Below are 24,486 nucleotides of genomic sequence, written 5' to 3'. Positions count from 1 at the left end.
CATGTGCAGTGAGGGTCTATAATCAAAGAGGAACCGGGACAATTTTGTATCCAGGGAACCAGAAGCTGTTTCTTCATTCTGGTTTTGAATGTCTGAACTGCTTGCTCGGCCGGGCCATTAGAAGATGGGTAGTATGATGGTTGGATGTATTTAATGCCGTTCGACTTCATGAATGCCTGAAGTTTTTCCACTTGTAAAGGGGTACTGTAATAACCCTCATGAGGCCCAAGAGAATACCCTAATCGATCTTCCCGTGGGACTCACCCCGCCCAGCTGGGGCTCGTACTGTGCTATGCAAAAAGCAAGGCCAGCATTCTGGTAGTCCCGACGGGGACTTATTGTGCGTATGCTGCCCTAGTGGCTCTTTTCGATGACTACAATAAACTCTTGTTTATTCACCTGCCAAGGCCTACTGGGCTTCATAGGTATCATTATCGTACACGAGGATCTCTGGTACGCCGTGGGTACAGAAACTTTGTCAGAGATTTTCCATTGTTGCATGAGAAGTTGTGGAGGATGCATGATTTGGGTGTCGACTACAATAAGGAACATCAATCCCAAGAATGGGCCAGCAAAGTCCACGTGTAGCCCGTACCCAGGTTTTCCCAGCCATTCTCTTGGGGGCAATGGGGTGCTGAAGGTGGGAGCTTCCGATTCTCCTTGCACAAAAAGCGCTGCTTCACCAGATTGTCGATGTCTGTATCGAGCCTGGGCCACCAGACGCAGCTCCTTGTTCATCTTGGATACCCCATTGGGTGACCATTGTGTAATTCTATCAGGATTGCGTGCCGACCTGGGCGGTGAATGACTACTCGGGCTCTCCACAGGATGGTGCCATCTTCTACACTCAGGTCTTGTCATTTAGTGAGGAAGGGTTTCATGTCATCTGTGGAGTGTCCTCAGATTCTGCCACTGAGGATCTTATAGCGCAATTTTGCCAGTGGAGTCCTTCTGGGTCCACTCTTTAAACTGCTTTATTAATACGAAGAAGGTATCCAGGAAGTTCAAGGTCACGATGACTTCTTCCAATGACGACAGAGGGGCCAAACTTGTGGGCAGTGGGAGGTGACTCAGGGCATCCGCATTGGTAATGTGTGTTCCTGGACGGTGCTCGAGAGTATTAGTATGCTGCTAACAATAATGTCCAATGTTAGGCGATGGGGGAATCATTTTATCTTCTTTGAAAAGGCCCAGCGGGGATTTATGGTGTAATGATTATGAAATGTCGGCCGCAGAGATATGGATGGAATGTCTTCACCCCAAAAATAACAGACAATCCTTCCTTTTCGATCTGAGAATAGTGGCCGGGATTCTCCGGTATCCGGTGGGGCGGGCCTTACCGGCGCCAAGGAGTGGCGTGAACCACTCAGGCGTCGGGCTGCCCGGAAGGTGCGGAATCCTCCACACCTTCGGGGGCCAGGCCAGTGCTGGAGTGGTTGGCGCCGCGCCAACCGGCGCCGAAGGGCCTCCGCCGGCCGGCGCATGCGCAGGAGTGCCAGCGAGTTCTGGCGCATGCGCAGAACCGCTGCCGTGCTTCCTGCGCATGCACAGGGGGTTTCTTTTCCGCGCCAGCCATGGCGGAGCTTTACACAGGCCGGCGCGGAGGGAAAGAGTGCCCCCGTGGCACAGGCCACCGTGGGGGCCCCCCCCCTGGGGCCAGATCCCCCAGTGCCCCCCCCCCCCCCCCCCCCACCCGAAGGACTCCACAGGCCGCCCTCAGAGCCAGGTCCCTCCGGTCCGGACCTGGTCTAATCCACGCTGGTGGGACTGGCCGAAAACGGGCGGCTGCTCGGCCCATTGGGGACCGGAGAATCGCCGGGGGGCCACTGCCAACGGCCCCTGACCGGCGCGGCGCGATCCCCTCCCCCGCCAAAAAAACAGCGCCAGAGAATTCGGCAGCCGGCATCGGAGCGGGATTCACGCCACCCCCCGGCGATTCTCCGACCCGGCGGGGGGGGTTGGAGAATCCCGCCCCGTTTTTCCACATCTGCCATGGTTCTGGGTGCATGTGCTATAGGTCTCTCTGTGCCAACGTCCCATCGATGGAAACGGACTGCCCCTACTCCAAATGGCAAGGCATCACATGTTAATACCAGATCTCTTTTGAGGTCGTATGAACCAGGATGTTTGATGATAATAACTGCTGCTTCACCTTCGTGAATACATCATCCATCAACGCCTGCTTGACCACATCTGGTGTCTTTTTAACAATTTGTGCAGGGATGACAATCAAGTCGTCATGTTTGGGATAAATGTCCGATAATAGCTTACGAGGCTTGTGAAAGATTTTAATTCTGTTGTATTTCACGGAGTGGTGCCTCTTTGATGGCCTTAACTTTATCCGGGGTTTAGGCCTTTTTTATCGATTCGGTACCCTAAGTAGATCACTTTGCCTTCCTGGAACACATTTTTCTCGTTTTAGACAGACACCTTTGTTAGGAACCCGTCTCAAAACCTCCTCCATGTTTGTTAGGTGCTCTTTTTCTGTGGTTCCTGTGATTAGTACGTCGTCTCAATATACCGCTACCTTAGCTAACCCTTGGAGAATGTTCTCCATCATGCATTGAAAAATAGCGCATGCCGACGATACTCTGTAGGGCGTGTATATTCATACAAAGCCTTATGGTTGTTAATCATCACGTATTTCCTGGATGACTCGTCTAATTCTAGCTGGAGGTCTAGTTTGGTGAAGGTTTGACCCTCTATCAGTCTGCGTGGCATGGGGTACCGATCTAAACATGAGGCTTTATTAACCATTAGTTTATAGTCCCTGCATAGGTGGACTGACGTGTCAGACTTGAGAACAGGAACTACTGGTGAAGCTCATTCTGCGAACTGCACTGGTCGGATCAGCACGAGGTTCTCTAACCACTCGCGTTCGGTCACTACTTTGGTAAGTAGAGCGCATGGGATTGGCTGTGCCCTGAAATATTTGGGTAGGGCTTGAGATCCATATAAATATTTGGCAATGACCTCGTATAGTCCACCAGTTCCTAGTTTAAAAATTTGTAGCCAGTCCAGTCGGATCCTCTGGAGACAGTCTCTGCCAAAGATGCTAGGTTCTGGCCCTCGCACAGCAATGAGTGAAAGTCGGGCCATCCACTGCCCATAGGTAACCGGGGTCACAGTGGTCCCCATAAACCTCAGAGGTATATGTTGTCAATCTGGCCCTGATGTCTCGCAGCCCTCGGGACAAGCGATCCATCTGGAGACGCTGGACAATCTGTTCCCCGACGTTGGAGACAGCAGCTCCCATATCCATGTCCATTTCTAGGGAATGGCCGTTGGCCAAGAGTGTTTATCGGGGCATCTTAGGGTAGTGATGCAGTTTAGTCACATCTTTTCGGCCCCTACAGGTTGATAGATTTGCAAGGCCCAGGCCTGAGGTGGCTTTGGCTTCCAGCCTGGGCGGCACAAATAATGATGATTCAAGCAGCCTGGTCGTGGTGTCCTTTGACCGCACTTACAGCAGCCTCGCGGCTGACACATGTCGTCCTCCGAGGAGGCTTCCCTGATACTTTTGGGATTATTCAGCTGTTTTTTTGAGGTGCCAGAATGTCTTGGCTGAATGTTGAGTTGGTGGTGGATGAGGCGCGTTGGAGCCTTCACTGGGAATGCTGGCGTTTCTGTATGAGGGTCTTCCCTGCCCCATCCCCAGCCAGAGAACACTAATGTACAACATCCCTTGGAGTTTGTGGGGCCCTTTTTTCTGCATTCTCCAAGGTTAGTGCGAATTCCATAGCTCTTTTGAGGTCTTGGGTGAGCTCTGCCAACAACTTTTTTGTATCGCAAGATTATTGATCCCACACACTAGTCGGTCATATAGCACTTTGATCAGGGATGGGCCAAACTCACCGTATTCGGCCAACTTCCATAACCGAGCCAGGAATTCTGTCACAGGTTCCCCGGTGGTCCCTCAGCCATACTGAATCTGTAACGCTGGAGGATTACGTGGGCTTTAGGTCGCAATGGTTCTTTACTAGATCCACAAACTTGTTGGGTATTTTAGTGTCAGGGGCTGCAGGATAAGTTAAACCATTAATACTGCTGAATGCCGGGGCTATGCATGTTGTCAAAAGGATTACTTTATGTCTGTCACCCCCTTCTATGTATGTCACCCCCATCTACGCTGTTGGTGTGGAACAAGTAGCACTTACATTCGGCATATTAGGGCCAATCCTCCACATCCCAAACAAGGGCATTTCCGGAGTTGTTTTGCATTTTAATTACCGGAGTTGTCGTCAGGGAGTTTTGAAACGGATGCTCAGAATTCCGTGCTTGATCCTCGTCGCCGAAACAAACATCCCAGCCCAGGACTATTGGGAACTTCTGATCTGGGTCTGGGAGCCACATTTAAAGGTCCCGCTAACGGCCACTGCCCGATCACCATGGGAACTCGGATCCTACGAGGTCCATGGGAAGATTAATCAGCGATCCCCCTTGTCTTTGTGAGGGTTATCTCAGTTGGCAATTTGCCAATGGTGGATCAACACCCTCTCCCCCCCCCACTCTGCCTCGCGGGTAGTTTGCCAGTTAAATGGAGGTGTCTTCCCAGCAGCAGCCTCGGGGCAGGAGAAGGGGGGGGGGGGGAAATGTTTAACGAAACAAAGGATGGTCCAGGAGCAGGAAAGGCAGCCCCTGCAGCCCCAATTTCTCTGGAGTAATTTGTCTCCAGAATGTGACCATATAATTTTTCAAAGATATATTTCACCTAATGCTGAAGACACCAGGGGCGGGATTCTCCGACCCCCCGCCAGGTCGGAGAATCGCCGGGGACTGGCGTGAATCCCGCCCCGGCCGGTTGCCGAATTCTCCTGCACCGGATATACGGCGGGGATGGGAATCGCGCCGCGCCAGTTGGCGGGCCCCCCCCCCGGCGATTCTCCAGCCGCAATGGGCCAAAGTCCCGCTGCTGGAATGCCTGTCCCGCCGGCGAGAATCAAACCACCTCTCTTACCGGTGGGACAAGGCGGCGTGGGCGGGCTCCGGGGTCCTGGGGGGGGCCGCGGGGCGATCTGGCCCCGGGGGGTGCCCCCACGATGGCCTGGCCCGCGATTGGGGCCCACCGATCCGCGGGTGGGCCTGTGCCGTGGGGGCACTCTTTTCCTTCCGCCTTCGCCATGGTCTCCACTATGGCGGAGGCGGAAGAGACCCCCTCCACTGCACTTGCGCGGGGATGCCGCGAGCAGCCGCTGCCGCACATGCACCACCCGGCAAAGTCAGTTTCGCGCCAGCTGGCGGGGCACCAAAGGCCTTTCCCGCCAGATGGCAGGGCAGAAATCAGTCCGGCGCGGGCCTAGCCCCTCAAGGTGAGGGCTCGGCCGCTCAAGATGCGGAGACTTCCGCATCTTTGGGGCGACGCGATGCCGGTCTGTTTTTGGCGCCAGTTGGCGGACATCGCGCCGATATCGGAGAATCCAGCCGCTGATCTCTTTAGCAGGACGGCAGCCCCAACAACAACTGCCCATAAAACGCAGCTGGATCTTCAACAGTTAACACTTTCCTCATGATAGATCTAGAAAGTACCTGATTAATATAGAATGCTGCTGACACACACCATAGATCTTGGCATGTAAGTCAACCTTAGCAATCTCAAAATATCCTTCAGAAAATGGAGGTCAATTCATACATGGAAGTATAAAGTGAACCGCCAGCACGGCTGGTTGCCATTTTCAAATGTCACGGGCATCTGGTGCAAAGGGTAGGCATATCTTAAACTCCCGCGTATCTTCACAACGTAGCCCATACTGCCTGCTTGGTCCCTGCCGGCCAGTGAGTTGGTACTGGTATGTAAAACATGCATTTGCGTGGTACAAATTTGGGACAGAATACTATTGCGAGTATAGCATGTAATGACTGAAAAGGGAGGTCGACTGATACACCAAGTAAATGCAAAATCATGATTCTGGGGGCCAGGAAAATGGGTGGCTTATATGTTGGGTTGACTTATACGCCACGAGTTATGGCACAAATATTAACAATACTAGCCCATATCTTCCGGTTCACAGAGTGTTGTATTCTGGGGGTACCCAAGATGCACTGGGGGAACCACCACACAAAGTCCCGAAGTAAGGATTGCACAGTAATTGGCTGGGAAGCTCAGACTTACAATTGACAATTGCACTGCGCTGGGAACCGTCTGATACTGTGAATTAAATGAGTCTTTGAATGGTTCCGACTGTCTTACAAGAATACTTATCCAGGGAAATTAGAGGAATTAAAACCACTTCTGATTTGGTAACTATAGTACTGATGCACTCAATGCCGCCCCGTCAACACTGGACCTCTACTGGACCTCCCAACCACCTGCCATCTGCACCACCCCCGACTACCCCCCATCCTCTCGACTGCTCTCCTGACCCTCTAACTACCCTTCCGAATCCCTACAGCTCTGCTCGACTACCCTACTGACTCCTCAGGCGACACCCTGACAACCTGCTCCAACCCCCCCGACTACTCTCAGAACCCCCACGGAAACACCCCCCCCCCCCCCACCCCACCTCCCCTTCCCTCCAACTATCTCCAATCCCCTACCTACTGCGACCAACACCTCCCCACTGACGACTCTCCAGTTCAACACCTCCCCTCATGGGATCTCCGACGACCTACTCACCACTTCAACTACCCCCTAACCCCGAGGGACCAACCCTGACTATGTCTCAATCTCCTGACTACCCCCCCATCTTCCGACTGCCCTCACCGGCCACCCCAACCACTGATTAACTCCCAGCACCGACCAAACAGGCCCACCACGCCACTGACCACCTGAACCCTCAACTCATCTACACCTCCAGCTTCCTCCATCCCCATCCTACCCAGTTACCTCACACACTTCTCTTCTCTCTGGCTTCTCAAAGTGGCTGAACCTTTAAACCCAGCTGCTTTATGGCAACCAATACTGTAAAAAGGGGAACATATCTTCCCCCCCCCCCACCTCCAAAATCTCCTGCACTCAACTGAAGGCTTCAGGAACCCACTAATATGCACTTTTCTCACCCCAGCCCAGGTCAGAGGGTTGGGCGAGAAAAGTGCCGTTGTATTTTAGTATAAGTGGATAGGAGTGGAAGTTATGGTCCATTGTCTTTTCCTCCAGAAGGTACAAGCCAGAAGATAACAGAGAAAATTCTGGAGGAACCAGAGCTCACAATCTCCTTTTCCTCTGGCAACACTGTCAGCCACTTGCACACCTCATCATTCACTGTCTTTCACTCAGCAGCATGGAGATAGTTCACTTGAGTGAATGCAGATAGCGTAAATCAGAAAATGACACAGTGACAGACAGAGCCTGAGGAAGCTTGTGGATGTTAAGCAGCTTCTTAACCCTCTAGTTGGAATACAGCTACAATTTAGATTGACTAAATATTAAAGCATCATGGCAGCACCTAGTAAGTCATGAATTCACAAGCAAGAAGCTATGCCTGTCATTGTAAATTACCTGCACCTTCAGGGAGTGGAAGCCTTTGCAGTTCTTTTAAATGTAGGGATTTACATCTGAAGCACACAATGCAATCAGTGGACCTGATAACCCAGGAAAAATCAGCAATTATGATAAATTGTTGAACCTCTCTGTCACCCGTGAGGGAGCAAGGTCAAATTGTGTAATTTGAGCTTCCCTAGTACAGTTGGCATTGATGGCTTGCCATATAGAAGAGTGCACAGTTAATTGGCTAATCCTTTGGATCCATGAAATAAAATATGGCATACAACATGAGAACTGTGGATACTTTTTCTACCACTTTCTAGGCTCTGTACATTGGCACCTTGGTTGCAAATCTATCTAGAGCAAGAAATAGAGCTCTTCCAAAGCTTCATGACTCCAAAGCTTCATGCCTAAAGTGCAATCTCCTGCGACAGGGTTTCTTAGGTAGCAGGTTTACCTAAATGGTAGCACGTTCATTTCTGAATCAGAAGGCCATGGGTAAAAACTTCAGAGACTTGAGTATGCAATCTATGCAACAAATTGTGCATAATAGAGGAGGTTATATTATTATTAATGTTATCATTAATTATTATTATTAATATTATTATTATAGGTGCTACATTGTCAGAGATTCTGCCTTTCAAATAAAATGTTAAACTAAAGCCCCATCTGCCCTTCGAGAGGCACATAAAATATCCTGGGCAGGATTCTCCGACCCGCCAGCCTGCACCTCCACCGGCAGTGAAATTCTCCGTTCCCGCATCTGGCCAATGGGGTTTTCCATTCCAGGCCACCCCACAGCATCGGGAAACGCGTAAGCATGGCTGTGCTGCTGGTGAGGCGGAAGGTCACACCAATGGAGAATCCCGCAGCCTATGTCAGTATTCCAAGAATAACAGGTAGTACACAGTGGTGGCACAGTGGTTAGCACTGCTGCCTTACAGCTCCAGGGACCTGGGTTCAATTCCAGCCTCGGCTGACTGTCTGTGTAGACTCTGCAGCTTCTCCCCGTATCTGCGTGGGTTTCCTCCGGGTGCTCCGGTTTCCTCCCACTGCCCAAAGATGTGCAGGTTAGATGGATTGGCCTTGTCGAATTGCCCCATAGTGTCCAAAAGGTTTGATGGGGCTACTGCGTTAAAGAGATAGGGTGGAGTCGTGGGTTTAAGTATAGTGCTCTTTCCAAGGCCTGGTGCAGATACAATAGGCCGAATGGCCTCCTCCTGCACTGTCAGGATTCTCTGATTCACTGGATGTCCTGGTCAATAGCTATCCATCATAAGCATCATTAAAACAGATCGTCCTGTCATTTACCTAATTTCTCTGTGTAAATTAGCTACTGCATTTTTCTATCTTTTTTCCACGTTGTCCTCCCCATTACAACAGTGACTCATCATCAAAAAATGTTCCTTTGGGGCATTCTGCCATAGAAGTTCTTTCTTTCCTGGGAAAGTTTTGGAAATTGCTATAGAGCGTCTATCCATCCTTCTTGATGGACACTGATGAGATGAGTTGACTCTTCTCTGGTGCAACCTGCATGATTTAACTTCCTTTGCAGCCTCTCTTCCTCCAGCATATAGATAGGCCACATGAAGTGAAATTCTCAGCAGAAAACACGTTGTGCAAATTTCAGACTCAAGCTCAGTAATTGCCTTGAATTAGGGAACTTTCCAAAGGTAATGGAAAATGTAGGTCGGAAAAGGCTCCCTTAGTAGAACATTAGATATCTTTTGCAATACCTGTGGTGAATTATAAGTTATTGCCGCAAGTTTCCACAAGCAATCACAATTAAACAGTGTCCCTTTAATCAAGTGCTTATGCCCTAAGAAATAAGTTCTGGTAAACTCGACTTCTAAACAGTGGTGCACGTTCTCAAGGTCGGATATGAAGGTGGAAATCACAAGATTTATGGAGAATGATTTCTTCCTGTGTGTTAAATGTAATTAGTAAATGGCCACCACTGTAATAGTAAATGTTGCTTCACACCAACATGAAACAAACTTGAATTTATTCTGGTGCTTCACCTGTGGAGCCCATCAGATGGCCCTCACCTTGCAAATGATCATTGGTAAGCTATGCTCAATTGGTAACTTATTGGTAACCTATGTTCTCTTCCAACCCAGCAACTCCAGGGTAAATAAGGAAACAGGTGTCGGCAGGCAATAAGACTAAGAAGGATAACGTACTAAAAAAATTAAAAGCAGAATTCTTGTGATAGTAATGTGCATTTTGTGCAGCATCATACCATTATCTCTAGTGCCAAATATGTACCTTCTGAACTTCTACAATACCTAGAAATAGTTTCATTTATAATAGTTCACGGCTAATTTCAATATCAGTAAAATAGAGGCAAAAACGATTGCAGGTTTTGCTATGCTTGGACAGAACCTAATAATAGCCGATCTGCTTATAACTGATAATAAATATCATCTCTATTTGGTGGACAAAGTCTACTGTCAGAACTAATAATATAAATAATTTGATAAAAACAACATATCTTTTCAATGGACATACCTTACATACAATTTATGTACATACCAATGAACTGTTCATGTCCTTTTTGGGTTTCATATTATTATCTTCTTTCTTTTTTTTGTGGCGAAAGGAAATTCCTGCCTGGAAAATTATACGTGGTGCTGGCCTTTGTCTGAGACTGCTTTCCCAACCTGATACTCCTCTTCGTCTTGCCTATGGGCAACATACAGCCATTAAGATACAGGTTTCAAGTTGACTCTGGTTAGCTTCTTTGTGCTAAACAAGGACAACCATGTATTCCAGTGCCCAAAATGGAAAACATCGCAAAAGACATAGCAACAGGACTATAGCAGATTTTTTTTTTTGTTGGTAATTAAGATGAAGGGCCAAGGTGCATCGTGCAGGACACCCTCAAGAGCGAAGACAGGTACATTTTGAATAGCGTGCAGATGACGACAAACGCTTGTTTAAAAAGTCAAAAATTGCAGAAAGAAGCAAAAGCCCAGGGAAGCAAAGAGTTCCACAATTAAGAAAACCTGGGAAAGAATGCGGCAGAGGCGGAAACTGTGCAAAGCATCTTCTTGTCAACCGTAAGTTTGAAGAGGGGCAGGTGAGCCTGTAAAATGGCATATTTGCTGAGAATCTGAAAGAACACATCAGAGAAGCAGAGGCCATGTAATATCAGTAAAATAGAGGCAAAAACGATTGCGATGAGAGACTGGTTAGAACCACAGTTGAGAAGAGGATCACCTATCACACATTCAGGTTTTCCTGGCATCAATTGTAAGCATGTTAGAGAGTGCTGGAAGAGCTTTCCAAAATATAGAAGCAATATTCACATCCTGGATGGGTTTGGGCCTTATAGAAAGTTAAGAGTGGCTGAGAGGGAAAACTCATAGAAGAAAACAACAAGATTCCTGTAGACAATTACAGCAATGGAAAAGATGAGAGTTCCCTTTGAAGTCAAGGGAGGTATTGAGACTAAGAACGTCAACAGGCACAGAAGGTCCAGGGCAAAGCCATCAATTTTAAGAGGACGTAGTTGCCGGTTAGATTTAGAAGAAGCATTAATATATCAGATATGCAAAGTCAAATCCAATTAGTACGCCATAATATAAAATCCGTTTTCCTTTAAAGCAGCATTTTAAATGAACCCCAATGTTATTTCTACTATAATATTATGTCTTAAGGAAGCATTTGTCACCATAAATGAAACTATTTGAATGATCACACAACATATGAACTTGTTCAATAAACAGGACCTTTTATAGTAAGAATATCTTCCCTATCATAAAGACCACCTACTTCCAGCCTTGTAACATCACACGTTTCCAGCCTTGTATTATCAGCTGCCAAAATTCTCATCCATTCTTCAACTCAACTAATCCAAGGGCCTCCTATCATTATCTTCCCATATATTTCAGCCCCTTCAAAATTCAGTGGTCTATATCCCAAACCACACCATGTTCCCTTCACCCAACAAACCTGATTCACTAGAATACACTGGCTTTTAGTCCCTCAACACCTCCAATTTAAAATTTTCACCCTGGTACTTAAATCACATTGCTCCCTATTTCTGCAACCTCCTCCAGCCCTACAATTCTCTCAGAACTTTGCATTCTTCTGGACTTTGGCTCTTGTGACATGAGCAATCAATTGCCGCCTGACATGACAGAAAAAGCTTGCTGACCTTTCCTGATGACAGTTGGGGTCTGTGGGGAATGTAATGCTTTGGCGAAGAAAGCCGTGACCTGCCTGCTGTAGGAATGGTCTGCAGACTGACTAGTGTGACCAATGGCACTTGCTGGAGCCTGGAAATAGCCTGAGATGAAACTGTTACAGGCAATGCATTGTAAATATTGTAAGAGCCTGCACCAGGCTCTGATAACATCTCTGGAGAATAACTACTTGATGCGCTGCTCCTCATAAAATTGAACTCAGGGTACATAGACCTTTCAACAAGGTTAAAAAAGCCTTTGAACAGCTCTCCTCAAAGCCCTAATTGCAATTCCTTGAAGTTCCCCAATCCTCCATGTCTCCTGCCAGCCTTCTTCCTCCAAGTAGAAAGGGTGGCTATAAGATCTCCCCCCTTGAGCACTGAATTTCTCAATTGTTTTGAAGCAGAAGCAACTAAGTTAGCAAATTCCAATTTCGAAATATGAAAACATCCAACCAGGTGAATTGCAAACAGATTTCAATGCCCTAATTGCTTGCAGATGATTGTCCATTTAAGTAGTGCTTCATGCCTGTAAGAATAGGTGGATCCACCTCTTAACACTATTGCTAATTTTTCCAATGAAAATGGCACTGAGTTCCTATTGACACTCTATAACCCCTCTCTCAGGGAGTTAGCACCTTATCACATTCACCCCACACCAGTTAGTGCCTGCCATAGTGCCGACAGGTCAGCCGCAGCAGCTGTGCTGTTGCAGTCTGTGTCTGAGCCCTCATCGACTTGAGCACTCAGATTTCACCGGCCACAAGCATCTCAAGTCTCCAGACATGAGGAACAATACTCTTCCAGCAACTTTACTCAGGTCATAAGGGCACTGCCTCATAGGTACAACAGAGTTAGAAAATCTTTGAGGAAAATCACCGAAGCGAGAAACAAATGGAAAGTTTATTATGATTGACATCAAACTGATCACCTTTGTCATACATTGCATTTTGGTCTGCAGTCTGATCTCATAGCTACTTCTAAGTCTCCATTGTCAGAATGTCATTGATATGGAAGTTCTATAAATGGTTTAAATGGTCTTCAATGCACGACAAAGAACATGAGGAAGAGTACACTGTTATGCAGAGGGGCTCTGCCCTAAGTTATCGAGAGAAGGGCTGTGAAAAATACTTAAGCCATTTAGAGAACTTTTACATCCCCATTATTACATCGTCAAGATGCAGATGTGATACTCTGCCCTCAGCTACTTCCTTTCCTTCCCCGTGCTCTTCCTTGCTGGTGATGACTATGCTGTTGCTGCTCTCCTCTGAATGGAAAGATCTCTTTCCACTGCAATGTTGTGCCTTATGCAGCAGATCACAACAATTGGCCATAATGCAGCAATCCGGACACTCAAATCTCTGCTTGTGCATTCCTGCTGCGTGCTTTATAACATCCCAGATTAATATTTGCATATATTTCTGCTTTTATTTCAAAATTCCAGCATCTGCAGTGTTTTGCTATCAATTATATTTATGCTGTTTGGGCGTGGTGGTGTCATCAGCCAGGCCCGAAGATCTGTCAGCCTGCTGTGCTCAATAAACCATCCAGTCACATTTCCCACAGTCGAATAGAGTGGGAATGGTGGGGAACATGAGCATTAAAGAATTTTGGCATTTCTCTAGATATGTTGCACAATTCTGCATGATGTTGTTCCTGTAATTGGCGACTGACTGTACAGTGATAGAGTGGTATCTTTTTCTATTGGTGAATGGTGATGGACAAGAGTGTACAATCAATCATGCCCTGCACATGAGAAAAGCCTGCAAAGCCTCAAACTCTCTCCTACTGACTGCTTAGGTCATTGGTAAGGTGATATACTGCTTGATCTTAGCAAAGGGAGCATCAATCAGCTGCTTAATGCAACCTGCAAACTGGGAGTTGCAGCTGGTATCCTCTTCAGGAGAAAGAAAGAAAGATTCAGTGGCATAACAATTCCGGGTTGGGATGACTTTGAGAGCCTGTGGCATGCACCTATGGTAGTTAGGCAGCAGATTCTGTTGCGGAAGGATGCGGAGGTTTGCGGCAGCCTCCACAGAGAAGTGCAACCTCCTGTTGCAGCGAAGGAAGATCCATGTTAATAATCTTTCTTGTCACAAATTGGCTTACATTAACACTGCAATAAAGTTACTGCGGAAAGCCCCTGGTTGCCACATTCCGGCACCTGTTCGGGTACACAGTGGGAGAATTCAGAATGTCCAATTCACCTAACAAGCACGTCTTTCGGGACATGTGGGAGGAAACCGGAGCACCCAGAGGAAATCCACGCAGACATGGGGAGAACGTGCAGACTCCGCACAGACAATAACCCAAGCGGGAATCGAACCTGGGACCCGGGTGCTGTGAGACAACAGTGCTAACCACTGTGCTACCGTGCCACTCTGTGTTTCACGTGTTTACTGGCCAGTTCCCTCCACATATGCTTCCTCCCTCCAGACAACTTCCAATCAATTTCATTTTTGCTTCAATTGACTCTGAAAATGAATAACTAATCTTGAATCAATGCCCAGTGTGAGAGATGCAAAGCATCAATAACTCAAACCATCAGTAAAGCAGCAATAACTCAAATAATGTTTGCTTATATTGTTGGATATGCATGAAGTTTGTGACAATCTAATTGAAATCTTTATATGTTTCGATACGGAATGGCTGGATAGCTTTCATAATTACACTGATACTAGAATTCTCAGCTGGTGTCATTGGATCCAAAAGCCTCTGGAACGCGATGTAATTCTCAAAGGGAGGGCAAGAAGTGGGTATGGGGGGGGGGGGCAGTGGGGAGTCCGCAACCCTCTAATTAACTGGCTGTTGGCTCATTGTGGAGCTCATAAACAAGCTTTGGAGCAGCATGTTTAGATTTTCAATCAGAAGGCACTTGGAAGACAGAGGATCTGGGGCACATCAGGGTGCAGCTGTCATGTACACAGCAGGGAGTCATGCATGCCAATGGATGCAACGGTCAATAAATTTAAGAAACAGCTGCTCAATCAGTTGCTCAGAGCTGCCTCACTGGTGATGAGAGGCTAGCATTTGGGAACAGTGAGTTGTTGGAGGGTTGTGAAGCTGCTGACATCACTGGAGCATCAGAGGTGGGATGGGGAAGGCCTAGTGAGCTGCCGGCGGTGAAAAGGGAGCACGCTACATTGACACTGGGCAGAGTGACAAAGAGGTACTGCAGTAGATTCAATCTTCCTGGTCAGGAGGAAGCCAGATGAGCACAGCAAAGGGCTGCAAGGGGGTGAAGGTGTTATTCAAGGCATCGCTGTACAGCCAAAGAGTCAGTAACCTGCAAATGACAGAGCGGTAGTGCTGCAAGAGGCTGTGCTTGCCCAGGCAGATAGTTTTGGGCACTTATGATCTTATCCATAATGACCCAACGCCTCACAGCCACAAGTGGTCATGGTCACCCTGAATGTTTATGCATCCAGAATTTGCCAGTGATCAGCTAAGGACCTGGTGGCATCTCACAGTTATCTGATAGGTCACGGATGTCCGATTCCAGAGGGCAGAGAACTACGTCCATTTTGAGACAGGCACAGACAGAATTGGTGTTTGCCACTATCAATGGATTCCCACATGTCATGGATCCTCAATTGATCCACATAACACCATCAAGTGAACATTGAATTCATCAGCCAGACTCCACAACAGAACAGGCTTCCACTCAATAAATTTTCAGCTGGTCTGCAACCACAGGAAGCTTATCTTGCAGAGCTGAGCTTGGCCCCCAGACCTCCCCACCATAAGACGTAGGAACAGGAGTAGGCCATTTGGCCCATCACGTTTGCTCCACCATTCAATGAGATCATGACTGATCTGACGTGATAATCTCAATGCTATTTTCCCACCTTATCCCCATAATCCTGGATTCCCTTACTGACTAAAAATCTGTCTATTTTAGCCTTGAACATACTTAACAACCCAGCCTCTACAGCCCTCTGCAGTAAAGAATTTCACAGATTCACTACCCTCTGGGAGAAGAAATTCTTCCTCGTCTCTGTCTTAAATAATGTTGTCCCTTTCAATATCAATCAAATATGACACACCAGTCTCATTATAGGCATTAGCAATTATTTTAAAGGAAATGTTAATGACCGAAAAAACAGAGAACATCACCAAGGTGATGCATCCAGCAAGTGCATCTAACAACATGGTGTCACTCTCCCATCCACTTCCACGGAGTGCTTCCCTCAGACTGAGGTGAAGTGAGACAGCTGGTACACCTGCCTCTGCTTGTGGCTGAGATGCCTGTGGCTTCTTTCCTTGGCATGGAAATGCCTCTGAGACTGCTGCCCCTGCATTATTGCAGGAGCAGCCTCTGACGCAGGGCGTGGCAGCATGGTTGTTTCCATGGTCTGCGGGGCAAAGAGGAGAGGGATGGCATCAATGTCCCCTGCAGGGTGGCTCCCTGATCAGCCTTTTCAGCCCTTTCGTGGCACACTCACATGCTAGATTGGCCACCGGCTGGGACGCAGCTGGGATCCAGGCCAAGCATTTCCAATCTGAGGTTGGGACCCAGAAATGATCCAAGTATTGTTTTCCCAACATTGGGTTGAAAATCCAGGCCTTGGCGTCACGGAAATTAAGTTAAAGACATGCCCTTTCCAAAGGTTGGAGACTGCATAATTAAATGTTATGCAAATTAGCCTCCTTTTCCCTAATTGTTCAGTAGATGGGCTCAACTCTTGATACAAATAATTGATAAGAGCTGTTTCGCTTGTCCGCACAAGCTTGTAATAACATGGTTTGGATAGATTATTTTTATCATAACAAAAGTCGTCAGTGCCAAAGCAGTACATAAGCTTCAATCAATAATACAATAAGCAGGTACAAGCCTTGGGACAGTATCTTGCAAAACCTGTTTTTAAACAAGTAACTGTTACATGCTCAGTTCATTTGCTTGGTCTTGTTGGCAATGTATGGAGAAATACAATCAGGTGAAAGACTATTTGGTTGCAACTGAAAAGCACTTTTACATGAAGCTATTCCACCTCAGCTACGTTTTGGACAAGTGACAGAAAATCACAATCTCCCCTTCTATTAAATGTCTATTATGGTTCATCGAAACAACTAAAAAGGCTTCGGTCTGTCACACCTCAAACATCACAGTTCAGCTGAACAATCTTTAAAAGTATAAAATATGAGAGCAAACTGATGATTTCCTGCTTGCTTTCCAAACTTTTAGAAGCTGGCGTCTGGCATGGATTTAGGAACAGATGACAATCTACAAAAATGATCCATAGCAATTTACCTCGAATTTAATTCAGCGTGTGCTCTTAGACTATTTCCTTAACAGGAGTACCTCTGAATATTATAAGTTAGAGTATTTTAAAGCAGGAAGTACCTGAACTGTGACTACAAAGGAGCATAGTAGATGTAGAACCAAAGAGAAAATGCTGGAAAATCTCAGCAGGTCTGGCAGCATCTGTAGGGAGAGAAAAGAGCTAATGTTTCGAGTCCGGATGACCCTTTGTCAGAGCTTTGACAAAGGGTCATCTGGACTCGAAACATTAGCTCTTTTCTCTCCCTACAGATGCTGCCAGACCTGCTGAGATTTTCCAGCATTTTCTCTTTGGTTTCAGATTCCAGCATCCGTAGTAATTTGCTTTTATTATTTATTATGGTAGATAGAGACACAGCAGCTAAAAGTATAATTTTTTTCCTAAAACATGTGACTGATTCTGGAGTAGAAATAAAAGTCCAGGGAGCAAAATTCAAAAACTGGTGTGGGCTTCACAAAGCATGATTATTGACCTGTGCCAATTCCTTCTGATGCAGGCCGCCTGCAAACTTTGTACTGCCTGCTAGTTTAATTCATTGTATTATGCTGCCCAGCTTTAAACATGCTGTAGAGTGTCTGCCGTCTCAACAGGGGGCCCACGTTCATACAAGACTAACATTACTTAAAGCCAGTCTTGCACCTCTTTCATGGGAGGTGCATTCTGAACGAAGCAGATGCTGGAAGTGGCCGGGAAGAGAGTTTGAACTGGAGTGACTGACTGATGGTGCAACAGGGCAGGGAGCCTGTCCAAGGTTCTCAGATGTGGCACTAGAGGCCATGGTGCAGAAGAGATGTCCTCTGACACAGAGAATCGGGTGGTTCTCCAGGCACAGTCTGAGAAGAAAATGGGAGCAAATAGTTGTTGCATTCAATGGAAGCAGGGTATCTCGGAGGACCTGTATTCAGTACTACAACAGTTTCGATGACCACACACAAATGGTCAAAGTTAGTGAATTTGTCCTCAAATGCTATTTCCCCACAACAGAACAAGGAAGGCATTCTCACACATTCTTGTTGCAGGCTTACACCTACACAGCTTGCACACAAAATGTTACAATAATGTTGTTTTGTTATGCATAAGCTGCTTCCTTGTTGTGCACTCTGACAAAGGAAGGTTCAGACTTGGAGATAGCTTTAACACGTTTATTGAACTATTAACAATTCTCCTACTTGGATTCGACTCTACTGTTAATCCTTTTATAGCTACTCAGACTGATGAACCAGTGTGCTACAATCCACGTGGTGGGTGTGATGTGTTTCAAATCAACCCTGTATACACACTGAGTGTCTCCACTGGAAAGAGGCTGAGCATGTGTGCTGTGTCCTTATATATGGGTTGGTGTAATGCCCTCCTGTGGTAGTGTCACCTTTGTGTGTATCTTGAATGCCCATTGGTCGTGTCCTATCTTACTGACCTATTAGTTGACTGTCTGTGTGTCATGTCTCTGGTGCTCCCTCTAGTGTCTAGCAAGGTGTAGTGTATGTATATTAACCCTTTGTGTACTTACAGTGATGTATATCACCACAAAAGTTAGTTTTTGCAGCTAACAGTCTTCCAGAGTTATTGAAACCTCTCCAGCCCAACAACACAATAATACAGTAGGCAGTGGCACTTAGCCAGCGGGTGACAGGCACACTGCCATCCTTATTTCTACAAGAGAGATGGTGCTCTCCATCACTGGAGCGCCTATGACTGAGGATCTGGTCAATGGCAGAGCAGAAGCTATCTAAAATTATGGTACGGTCATACCTAGTCCTCCTTCCATCATCCACTTCCCACCTCATCACACAATCTCTACTGATTTACAAGTTGCACATGTTGTAAGCATGCACCTCGTTTCCCACCCACTCCCCACCATAAGCCAACCCTCGAGTCTTTTTCATTTCAGATACTTGAAAACTGTCGCGCGCTAGAACATGGTAGGAGACAAAAGGTGGAAGAACAGGAAGAAAATGATGATGCAGAAATACTACCATTCAGTCTCAAGCCTGCAGCCACCAATTCAGATACTAATTTGCATGTACTTCAAATTGTAGCTTGGAGACTGGAAACACCAGGCAAGCCTGGCCTGCAGGAGGGCAGAGGACAAGGGTAACACAGGTATCAGCTCCCTGGAGAGCAAAGTCTTACAAGGAACCTACTGCGGAGCACTCAGGTGAAAGCTTTGATGGAGCAGCCTACAGAAATAGACTGATGGGTATACGCACTGAAATAATTCCATGCACTGGGAGACCTGCCAGAGGGGATGGAGGAGTCCCGCTTCAACTTGGCACAGAGCCTGAAGTCTATCCTTTCCAGAGTGGAAATGGTGGTCAACTCCATGATCACTCTTGTGATGCAGCCTCCAATGGTCAATGGCTCAGATTCCATTACAGCACAAGCAGAAGCCACCACACTTCTGATGGCTGCAGCAGAAGCTCAGACTGAAGTCAGGCAAACACAGTTTGCTGCCATGGAGGATCATACTGTGGGCATCACGATTCCAGATAACAGTGTGAAAAAGGGGGCTTGCAGGATCTTACAGCAGAACAGCAATCTGTCCTCCACCACATTACTAGCTGCTGCCACAGGGGGGTGGCTGTGGCTCTGTGGCACATGAACCTGATGTCCTCACTCAGAATTCATCTTGCCACTCTGCCAGTGCCTTTCCTGTCAGCCAGCTCTTACTATTGCTGCCCATGTAGAGATGATGTTTCCCAGTCAGGTCGGGACTGCTCACAGTTGTCTTGCAAGGCTATCTGCAGGCTTGCCCACTGAAAGTCAGCAGCCTTTCACCAGCCCTGCTACAATCACTGGGGTACCACTGCATAGAGGTACCCCAGTGGTCTCTATCTTTCTCTCTCTCTCCAGGCACCATGCCTTCAGAGGGTATTAGCAACCATGAATCTCGACGTTAACCTTGCTATGAAGGTATGCACTATCTTCATTGATGATACATTTCTCCAGTTTGTGAGCCTCTGTAAGAAGATTGTTCCTTATCTACTTTGATTTCTTTTACCATCGATCTTTCCATCAGCATCAGGCTTCCTAAATCATGGTTTCTTATTACCTGCCCAAGAAATTCCAACTGTTTCTTCCTGATCCCAGCCGAGGATTGTACCAGCACTTCTTCATTGACACTGTGACTTGTCCAAGATATCTTCATTATTCACCTTCATTATTTCCACAACTCGAAAGCATCAATCCTTCTCTGCATTGCTTCACTGATTATCGTCAAAATTGTTTTGATGTGGCATTTCAGGATTCTGAGCTTTGTTTTCATAGCTAATTTTGAGTTGATCATAATTTTTTTCATTTTGGAACTGCATCTTTGGCCATTCCAATCCTTTGTCTTATTTCTTGGTCGTTCTTTCCATCCGAAGTTTATATACTTCCGAGGGAACAAAAGCGGTCTACCTGTTTGACCTTTTCATTCTTCACTGTGACTTATATTCTGGTATGATTTTCTTTTTGGACACTACTATACATTTTGTGTTCTTATAATTTATGCACAGCCCTTTCCTTTCACTTTCACTCACTATTCTATCCAAAATTTCCCTTCAAAGTCAGCAATAAGAAAGTGTCATCGCCGCAAAGGCACATGGAAGATAGGCGCTGACTTTTGCATGGAATATTGAAAGGTTTGATTTATAAAATTGGCTTGGAATGCTTGTTTCATGTGAGTTTTATTTCAATATGACAACTGTGATGGTCAGTAATAGAGAAGGCAAGATGTGGGACTTAAGTTGAATTGGGATTTGGAGTTGCCTTCACCAATACCATGGCCCAACGAAGCAATCACAGAAAGACCAGCCAAAAAGGGAATAAATTGGTTGCTTCTTCCCTTCCTTCTCATCCTCCTGTTGCTACAAACCTGGTGGTAAGAGCTGTGCCCTCCTGATAGTGGGGTAATGCAGCATAGAATAGACACAAAATATCTTGACAGCCCTCTGGTGAGTACTACAGTGCTCCTTCAGAGCGGCTCAGGCAGCGGAAGCAACCTTTAAGCGATCATTTCATCTGCTGCCAATATGTATTTGGGTTCTGAACTGGAGTCGTGAGCCATGTTATCAGCAGCAAGTCATTGACATTCTGTAAACAATCACTGGTTTGTTATGACAGTGCAAATGGTACAGCAGACAGCAGAATGAAAGTATCATGCCTCCTCTCAGGATACTGGGCATTGATCTGCATGAAGTATGGCCACAAACAGCTGAACATTGAGGGAGTGGGAATACCTTCCAGTTGCAATACATCTCTGAATTGAGCATGCAGTTTCTGTGAAGCAATATGTGTGCAGTCAATGGCATCCCGCACCAAGGGGAAGCCTACAGTCCTGGTGAAGCCAAGTGCTCGCTCCACCTGCTTCTCTCTGGCAAGAGAGAATGAAATGTTTTCAGCTCTCTTTGCATAAAGAGCCACAGTGACCGCCCAATACACGTCGAACTGGGGGATGTTGCAAATGACACCTGCTCCAATCTGGACAGAGCTCGACACATAAAGGCAAACAGTCACCTTCACAGCTACTGGTAATACCATGTATGATGGTCAATGAGACCTGAAAGATAAGCCCGAGAGGTTTATTTCTTACTCGCAATAAGTCCAAACAGTGGTGAAGAGCGCATCTCGTCCCAGCTGGAACCATCCGAAGATGCCGGCTCCCTTCTGGACCGGATTTTATCCTGGGGAACTAATGAGTCTTGCTGTTGGGTCTCCACCTCCTCAGTGGGGGAGCTCATATTCCGGGTGTCCGGCAAAAATCGAGGTTCGTGCCCAGTGCTGATTTAGGCCCTGTGCTCCACTCTCTCCCTGGCGGAGAAAATGTTTGCAACCTGCACCAGCGGGACCATGCAAAACCAGCATTTGCATGCATTTAAATGTGATTAGCGGTTTGGACACTTCATGCTTCGCCCTTCTGCAATGCTCCGCCCCTCTCAGGCAGAAGTCACATGGGCATGAATTACTACAAGTATTTACAAACGGGGACTGGGCATCATGGCTACGGAAGGGGAACGGGAGGCTGAACAAAACACTGAAAAACAATTAAAAACTGTTGGGCTTGATGGGGGGGTGGCTGTAGCAAGAAGCGACTTGGTGCCAGGTCTGTGGACTTGGGGTGTCCCACTTGGGATCGTGGTGGCCGGGCTCAGACCATCATTGCTGCATTCTGTTTATTAAACGTACCCCTTTGGTGCTACTTACATTCCCCTAGCTGTTCACTCTGCTGAGTGCTGCCTGTATCCTTTGAATGATCAGAAGGTCTCTGGTCATCTGGGAGACCACCATTCCTCACTGGCATGGAGCTATGGGTCCATCTCAGGGGGCATGTCTTCTCTTCTGTAAGGTATCTTCGTAGTTGCAATGAGTGTGTGGTACGTGGAGCGCTTAATAGCAGCTCCAGCTGCCAGGTTCTTTAGTGCTAACTCTGGCCCCAGCGGTTAAAACATCCGCTGGGCTGGGAATTGCTTTGAATTCACGCCGGCAGCGTGCTGGCCCATTAGCATGTCCTGACTCGCTTACCGAGTAGCGTCCCAACGGGGAACGCGAACTGCACACAATTCAGTCCCAGCGTCAACGATTAGTCTCCCAAATGGAGAATCCTGTCTCTTCTCCCCTTCCCACTCTTCATGTCCTCCTCTGTGTTGCCTTACCGGTCGTGCCATAGGGATCGGTGCTGGGACCCCAGCTATTCACAATATATATTAATGATTTGGATGAGGGAACAAAGTGTAACATCTCAAAGTTTACTGATGATACCAAGTTAGGTGGAGGGTAAATTATGACGAGGATGCAGGGATCCTACAGCATTATCTGGACAGCTTGGGCGAGTGGGGAAATCAATGGCAGATGCAGTATAATTTAGATAAGTGTGAGGTTATTCACTTTGGAAACAAAAACAGAAGGCAGATTACTACCTGAATGGTTGTAAATTGGGAGAGGGGAGTATGCAGCGGGACCTGGGTGTCCTTGTGCACCAGTAGCTGAAGGTAAGCATGTAGGTGTAGCAGGCAGTAAAGAAGGCTAATGGTATGTTGGCCTTCATTGCAAGAGGTTTCGAGTATAGAAGCAGGGATGTGTTGCTGCAGTTGTACAGGGCCTCGGTGAGGCCACACCTAGAATATTGTGTGCAGTTTTGGTCTTCTTCTCGGAGGAAGGATGTTCTTTCTCTCGAGGGAGTGCAGCGAAAGTTTACCAGACTGATTCCAGGGATGGTGGGACTGTCATATGAGGAGAGATTGACTAGGTTGGGATTGTTCTCTCTGGAGTTCAGAAGAATGAGGGGGGATCTCATAGAGACTTATAAAATTCTAACGGGACTAGACAGGGTAGATACAGGGAAGATGTTACCAATGATGGGTGTGTCCGGAACCAGGGGTCACAATCTGAGGATTCGGGGTAAACCATTTCGGACAGAGATGAAGAATGGTGAGCCTGTGGAATTCATTAGCACAGGAAGTAATTGATGCTAAATCATTGAATATATTCAAAAAGTGACTATGGGGGGAATGGGATTAGGCTGTTGAGTTGGATGATCAGCCATGATCGTGATGAGTGGCGGAGCAGGCTCGAAGGGCCAAAAGGCCTCCTCCTGCTCCTAGCTTCTATGTATCTATGTCAGGAGGGACGTAAACTACTGCCGAATAGACCTTCCTTTTTGTTTTTCGTCCATTTGTGCATGCCAAGATGCGGCAGTCCAAAACTGGACACTCAGGGGCCAGAGCTATTTGAGGTCCTGAAAGGCCATCTGCAATCTGCCCCATTGACAGTCAGAAACTCTCCACCGATTGGACGAATTGGAGCCACTAGAATCCCACCTTCTGGGTCCACAAGACAGCCACAAAAGGAATACAAATGGGTGAATTGTTTATTATTGTATGCAATTTATTGGAACTGTTATTGGATAAATTTGATCAGAATTATTGTTTTTATTTCTGAATTGTGGTCCAGCATTCACTGTGGTGATCCATATCAGAGGAATAGAAAGTGGAAAGTATTGATCAAAAGGGTTCTGGGGGGTATATTAGAGGAGCCGATGAAACGTTCATGAACATCCCACCCAGACAGCTTGAGGCTGCCTCCTCCCTTTCTTCTCCTTTTGCTCCTCTTCCTGAGGCGGTTGCTGTTATCCTGGTGGGGAGGGCAGCTCATCCTCATGGCCGGGTTGTGGAGGATGCAGCAGAACACGGCAAGTCAGGGGACTCATTTTCCACATGCAGGAGGTTCAGGTAGCTGAACTGTGGCTGATGACCAGCACCACGCCATTTCCAGTTGCAGCATAGTTCTCAGTGTAGGAGCGCTGTCCAAATATGGTTTGGTTGCAGAAGAAGGTCATTAGTTCCAACAAGTTGTGCTTGCCACTGAGCAGTTGCCCTCTGGTTCAATGTGGTGACTCAAAGATGGCAGGAATGGTGCACGATGAAAACATCATAATAGCTGTCAGGTAAGGAAGCATGACCAACATGACATGCGTGTTCTGATGATGAGTGTTGGCATAGTTTGCGGTTGTGATACATTCTTCCAATAAGGTGTGGTGCTTGCAAGGCCATGTGAGTGCACGCAAAGGCTCCCTGCACCACTGGGAAGCCTGTTATCCTGACAAAGCCACATACTGGCTT

The 24,486-nt window shown here is 46.9% G+C and overlaps 1 protein-coding gene across 9 annotated transcripts in view; it reads right to left on the bottom strand.

Moving 5' to 3' along the window:
* Positions 1-24,486, bottom strand: part of dnmt3bb.1 (DNA (cytosine-5-)-methyltransferase 3 beta, duplicate b.1) — a 352,173-nt gene that overhangs the window by 227,068 nt on the left and 100,619 nt on the right. For 8 of the 9 annotated variants that reach the window (XM_072514981.1, XM_072514983.1, XM_072514985.1 and 5 more), the window contains one exon: positions 9,956-10,105. The exons of the other annotated variant lie outside the window; for it this stretch is intronic. In XM_072514981.1, the coding sequence (XP_072371082.1) occupies positions 9,956-10,105 (150 nt within the window). The remainder of the gene's footprint in view (positions 1-9,955; positions 10,106-24,486) is intronic. 9 annotated transcript variants of the gene reach the window in all.

The sequence above is a fragment of the Scyliorhinus torazame genome, chromosome 8, assembly GCF_047496885.1.
Source record: "Scyliorhinus torazame isolate Kashiwa2021f chromosome 8, sScyTor2.1, whole genome shotgun sequence".
In the NCBI taxonomy this organism is placed as follows: Eukaryota; Metazoa; Chordata; class Chondrichthyes; order Carcharhiniformes; family Scyliorhinidae; genus Scyliorhinus; species Scyliorhinus torazame.
The sequence above is the reverse complement of the archived record's forward strand: the minus strand, read 5'-3'. Positions and strand labels throughout refer to the sequence as shown.